At 50.6% G+C, this 6,510-nt stretch overlaps 1 protein-coding gene and 1 pseudogene across 1 annotated transcript, besides 1 other annotated feature; both read left to right on the plus strand.

Moving 5' to 3' along the window:
• Positions 1–702, plus strand: Tc00.1047053509613.10 (hypothetical protein, conserved; the record flags this gene model as incomplete). The annotated part of the gene is made up of 1 exon (XM_799611.1): positions 1–702. A coding segment is annotated over one exon (702 nt), but the record flags the coding sequence as incomplete, so codon positions are not given.
• Positions 1–6,510: a sequence feature (areas not merged during assembly with more than two copies in the genome that could not be assigned to a particular haplotype).
• Positions 4,504–6,510, plus strand: Tc00.1047053509613.20 (annotated as a pseudogene).

Here is a 6,510-nt window from a genome sequence, read left to right on the forward strand (position 1 = left end):
AAGTTAACGGCGCAGTACACAATGTCAAATGCGTCCATTCAGAGCACATATAAATCAAAAAATTGCCATGTGCTTAAACCGTTCTGTTTTGATATGACAGTGCGTGATGTGGAATTGTTGATCAATGCAATCTCCGCATGCTCGGCTCAGGTGAATGCAACACGGCTAGAGTTGGAATTATCCGATATCCTTTTTTATCAGTTTTACCAGCTGGCAGCACACTGCCAAGACAATTCATGGAAGACAATGAAGAAGAAAGGAAGTAAGGGTGGTGACGCAAGTCCAGCAATCGCCGTGCCATTCATTTCTCCATTTTCAAGGAGCCGACGCATTGAAATCAATTCTGTGGTCATATGTGAGATCTGCGTCATTCTAACTTATGACAGGAGGGTGCGGCCTCCTGAAGATGTTCTTTTTCGTGGTTCGCCAATTGGGACGTTCGTTCCATCCCTGCACCGCGCCACAATAAGGCTGCCTACTGTGCGTTTTCGCGACGTCTCCAGAAAAACGCTTATGGAGGTATGCAATATGGTGCAGGAGGTGCTGTTTTTTGAATTTCTGAAGCAAATTCCTAGTTTTATTTCGAGTGTTGTCCTCTTCCCGACGCTTTCTCCACTCGGCAATATTTTGTCGCGCGTCGGGTCATTTATCTTTGGCTCTGGCGGCGCTTCTTCAGAGTTGCCGGGCGCGGCACTCATTTGACGGAAAAGAAGAGGCGAGGAGAATGAAAATCAAAGGCACCGATGAATACTATATTCCTCTCCCCACACACAAACATATCTCACTTACTCATGAGAGCGGGTCGGAAATGAGGCGTCATTTCCACACAGAGTTTACGTCTCTGAGAAATTTGAACTGACATATCAAGGAGCATTGGGAAATGCGGCGTTGCCTAATATTGCGTTTTTTTTTCCTTTTTATCCTCTACTCTTTGACACAAGAAACTCAACGCCGCCGATTATTCTTAGCGAATGTGGCTGAGACAGACACGTGGCGAACATCTTTTGTCGCCATTGACGATCTGTTCTGCGCCTGGCTGCCACAGCGAATTGTAGACGTTTACCCCGTACAATACCGCGAGATGATTTCTGCCGTCCGCCATGGCACGCCGCAGTCGTGCCAATTTGCTCTAAATTTACCCACTGGCTCTGCAGTGGGGTGTGCCGAGCGTGCCTCTGATGACGCGCTGTTTCTGAGCCGTTTGATTGCCGCGTGGGGATACCGACTTGTGCCGCGCGCTTTCCAGACCAACGGGGCCGCAGCTTTTCATTGGGCGAGCGAAGCGCCGGGTCCCGTGTGGCGCCAAGCCTAAATGCCACTGATGTGTCTGAATTGTGTCGCTGGCGATGCTCATCACGATTGCCATTGCGCCTCATCATTGCAACAGGCGACCACCCGAGAGGAATACTTGCCAGGAATGAATTGTAAACGAAGAGCGAAAGCAAGAGGGCAAGAAACTGCGGGACACACTGGGGAATTTGGAGTCCCGCGACTGTCATCAAAGTAAAGCGGGCGCGTGGTATGCGAAAACGTGAGCTCGGGAGCGTACGGCGGGTCATGACGCTTGAGAATGGGAATCGCCTTGATGGGCCCGGCTGCCCCCCGCATATTCCACAGGCCCGCCCCACGGAAATGAGACGTGCGAGGGCAAGCGAGGGAACACATAAGAATGCTCTTTTTCTGGGGGTTCAGTGTTTTTTTGTGCTCCATCTTTTTCTTGCTCTTGCGTCTGTCACACGCACGCCAAACGCGTTTTTTGGGAATGTTTGGCGCGAAATGTGCTGAAGTGTGGATGACGTTTAGTCCGAGAAATCTGCTGCCCAACAATATTTCCATTGCTTTTCGGAGGTATCAGCGGATTGAACCTCAATATCGCTTGCTTGGTTGATTAGGATTCTTTGCGTGTGACGTGCGCGCCACTGATGCTGTTGCTCGTGATCATTTCTTCTTCTCGGCGAATGGGCGGAGGGCGTTGAAGGCGCAAGCATCGCGTGTGATGGGCGATGTGCCTTTGACGAGGGATGCGCTTCTTCACCACGAATGGTTTTACTTCCAGAAACGATCTGCATCACGGGGCAGAAGGTGTTGGAAGGCTTTGCAAGGGTGTTTGAGGAAATCACGTATGGATTGCCTTGGTATGTTTGTGGGTTGTTCATCATGATGGCGCTTGTGAATTCACAAAGGCGGACCGCGCAAACTGGACTTGTCGGCCGCGACGATAACTCGGCGTGAGAAGGGATTACCGGAATATTGAGAGCGATTTGCTGCATGTTGTTCTTTCTGGGTCTGTTGGCTAGTTTCTCAGCGTCCTGTGCTGGGTGGAGAAGACGGTTTCTGTACTTGCAGCTAACTCCTTAATTCCCATCCTGAAATGGAAGCACGACGTTGTGTGGTGCCATGATAGGAACCATCGTTACGTTGGGCCCCTTTTGTATTTTATGATCCGCTGGGGCTGCTGAATGGAATAAATCCATTTCCACACTCCCCTTGGTTTACTTATTGGTGTGTTATTTTGAGTGAATGTCGAGCGCAGTTTGCTTGGTGCCCTTTCTCCCTGCGGAGAAAGACTCGGTAGAACTTGTGCTCGACTGTTGCCTTCAATTCATTTTTTTTTGTACTTCAGTGCTCTGAAATCGTGACACAAATTTTTATTTCATGAGGCGCTTATTAGGGAGTGCAGGAGCCGCAGTGTATGCTGTTTTCTTGTGGATGGGCACTGTTTCTGTGCGATTATCCGCCTACAACGCCAAAGGCATGCTTTACCAGATGATTGTCGTTATGTAGCTGTTTCCGTTCTTGCTTGCCGTGGCCGATTGAGTGATGAAAGTTTAACCAGTACGGCGGGGTTTCATGAAGGATTCATGACGAGAATGGATTTGACACAGAGGAATGTTTTGTTTGGACAAGTTCAATTCGTACATGGCCGTTTGCGATGAAGACTTAAAAAAAGGTCCATGCTGGAGTGGACTTTTCATTACGGGCTTTATGATTGTATTGGTGGTGCATGTTTCTGAGCTGGCTCTTAATACCCTGTTAAAGGATTATTGGGGTGCGGGTATTCTTTTTGAAAATCGGGGTGCATTTGTGAATGACGGTCCTTTATTGACGCGACACAAGGGCGCAGAGCAGGTGTCGGTGACATATAAAAGGGTTTCAGGACTTTGTTTGAGCATTTTATTTGTGTGGGTGACATAAAGAGGAGACAGAAATACATCAGCAAGGAGGCGGGGCTTCATCACGAAACAGACGGAAGGGAAGGAATTTGTCAACGCATCGCGCTGCTTTTTTATTTTATCGTTTGTGGATTGGCTTTGTTTATGTGGAAGAGGGTACGTGCGAGCGGCAACTGCGCACCAGTGTGGATGTGACGGTGGTGAGGGAAACGGCATTTCTTTCCGGGATCACGGGTAAAAACGTGCTTTCGCGGTGCTGTGGGCAAGGATGACTGACGAGGGGGAACGGATGAAATGAGTTTGGGTGCACACATTCGTAGGGAAAGACTGCCATGCTTTTTTTTTGTGGGCGTTTATCCGTTGTTGTTTCCCTTTGATTAGGAGGGCGACAACGCTCTGCAACAACAATCTTCATTCATGCGAGGATTCATTCCCAATGGTGCTGATGGGAACTTAATGCGGCCAGAAGATAACAATCAAGAGGACTGTGAGTGTGGTGCGAGCACCTGAAGGGGAGACGACATGAACGGAGGTGGGCGGATGGAGGTATCGGAAGGTTTGACGGAAGAGGATACGTAAAATAAAGGGAGATAAAATGAGGTTGGCGGTGCTGCTGTGCGATGTGCGAGGAAGAAGAAAAACAGGTGATTTCCGACATGTCGGTGGGTGTGCCACGGCCACCGATGAGTTCTCAGGGAGAGGGAAAGGCAGGAGGGAGACGGATGCTGTGCATATCCACTGCGGCGTGTGGTGCGACAGGATGCAATTTCCATTGTGAAGGATGTGACGGCCGTCATGCGTGCAGCAGAGCGTCACCTGCATCTTTGTGTCTGCCGAGCTTGCGGGTGCTGCGAGGAGGTGCAGGCGACCTCTCATCATTGGGGCTGCTGAGGCTGTTTTTCCTCTCTGCTCAGCGGGAGAAGCAACTTTTCCTGCAGGCGATGTGCTGTTCTGCATCGATACTTCCCACGGGTTGTCACGCCGCCGTGTCGTTGCAGTGCAACTCTCTTTTTCCTCACTCCACACCTAGCCCCCTCTCATTTGTCTTGTTTGCAGGACCATGGCCCGCGGTCCCCCATTGGGAGGCTGCTCACTTGTTTTTCTTAATCTTTTTATGGTGTTGAGGGGTGCTGGAGAATAATGGCTGTGGGGACGCTGATGTTGTGCTTTGTATTGAGTGGTGGCGGTGTGTACTGTTTTGCTGCCTTTCTGCCTCTGTTGCCTGTTGCTCACCTCCAAGAAGGAAGTTACGACTAAACGCTAATCGCTACTGTGAAATCCGAAGGCACTGAAAGGACCAACAGCACACACCGCCCACACACATATTTATATGCTCTCAAGCGTTGCTGCAGTGAAGGCACCCCGCACACACAACCGTCGCCGCGTGACCGGATCCAGCGGAAGGAGGAGGGAACGAAGAGAGAGTGAGCGGCAGAGGCCCAACATGTCCCGGCGTGTGTTTACTTCCGCGGTGCTGCTTCTCCTCGTCGTGATGATGTGCTCCAGTGGTGGGGCTTCGAACGCCGCGACGAGTAATTCGGGGAATGTGCAATTGCCTCATACGGTCGATCTATTTTTGCCGAATCAGACGCTGGTTGTATCGAAAGATGGAAGGTCTCAAGGGACGAAGAGGGATGCATTTGTTTCACCCTCTCTTGTCAGTGCTGGTGGAGTAATTGCTGCTTTTGCCGAGGGTCGCATGGAAACCGAATATCAAGGTGGTCCATCAATTAAGCCGTCTTCTGATGTTGTGGCGGAGTACATCGACGCTGCGTGGAATTGGTCCACTCTTGTTGAAAAGGTTAATAAAGGTACATGGAAGGCACACACTGTGGTTTGTGCAGCTGAGGAAGAGGAGAGTTTGGGCGTTGTGCTCCGCCCCACAACAATCACGAAGGGCAACAAGGTGTTTCATCCTGCGGGAGGCTCTGATGTGTCCTACGAAGGTGTGTGCTGGAGAGAGGGCGGCTTGGAGCTGAAACTGTTTGTGGGTGATGTCACGAATTCTACACCCGGCGATCCGGGTGAACGGATCAAATGGGGTGACCCAAGACCGCTGTTCGATTCGAAATATTCATTGAATCACAAAAGTAAATTGAATACCCTTTTTCCTTCTGGTGGCTCAGGTGTTCTGATGGAGGATGGCACACTCGTGTTTTCTCTGATGGCGAGGAAGGAAAACCCAAATGAAGCTTTTTACACGATTGTCTATTCGAAGAATGGCGGCAAAAAATGATTGCTCTCAGAGGGTATGTCTCCTCCCAACTGCTATAACCCCCGCGTCACCGAGTGGGAGGGATCACTTCTCATGATTGTTGATTGCGAGAATGACCAGAGGGTGTACGATTCGCGTGACATGGGGACAACGTGGACGGGAACCATCGGGACGCTTCCAGGCGTGTGGGTCAACTCACAATCGGAAGACTATCCGGACGGAGGCTTGCATGTGGATGCTCTCATCACCTCGACCATTGGGGGCAGGAAGGTCATGCTTTACACACAGAGAGGGAACTACTGGAAGGGACAAACGGAAAGGACCAATGCACTCTGCCTTTGGGTCACGGACAACATCCGCTCGTTTTATGTTGGACCGGTTGGCATGGGCAAATGCTGGGGAGAAGGAGCTTGCCAGCAACCTGCTGTACTCGGATGGCTATTTGCATCTTTTACAACGGAGGGGCAATGGTGAAGACAGTGCCATTTCACTTTCCCGCCTGACGGAGGAACTGAGTGCAATCAACTCCGTCCTCAGTAATTCGGCGCAAAAGGACGTTTTCTTCTCCAACTTGACCATACCCACGGCGGGGCTGGTGGCAGTATTGTCCAATGCGGCCAGTGATGACACGTGGAACGACGAGTACCTTTCCCTGAATGCAACGGTGACTACGAATGCAAAGAAGCTCAGAGATGGGTTTCAGTTGACGGAGCCTGACTCCAGGGTATCATTGCCCGTGAACACTCGGGCTAATAATGTGCGTCATGTATCCTTGAGCCACAACTTCACAGTTGTGGCGTCGGTGACCATCGAAGAGGCTCCGAGCGGGAACACTCCTCTACTGACTGCGGCGTTGGGTGACGCTGGGCCCGAGTATTTCATGAGACTGTCGTACACCGCGGATAACAAGTGAGTGACGATATTCAAATACGAGAAGACAACAAAAAGTGGCACCTGGGTGCCGAAGAAAGAATACCAAGTGGCACTCATGCTGCAAGGCAATAAGGCCTCTGTGTACATTGATGGTGAGTTGCTGGGGGAGGAAGAAGCTCCGTCAACAGACGAGAGGCCAATTGATGTCGCAGACTTTTGCTTTGGCGCGTGCGACTTTGATGATGATGA

This window comes from Trypanosoma cruzi, genomic scaffold, assembly GCF_000209065.1.
Source record: "Trypanosoma cruzi strain CL Brener 1047053516293 genomic scaffold, whole genome shotgun sequence".
NCBI classification, from domain to species: domain Eukaryota; phylum Euglenozoa; class Kinetoplastea; order Trypanosomatida; family Trypanosomatidae; genus Trypanosoma; species Trypanosoma cruzi.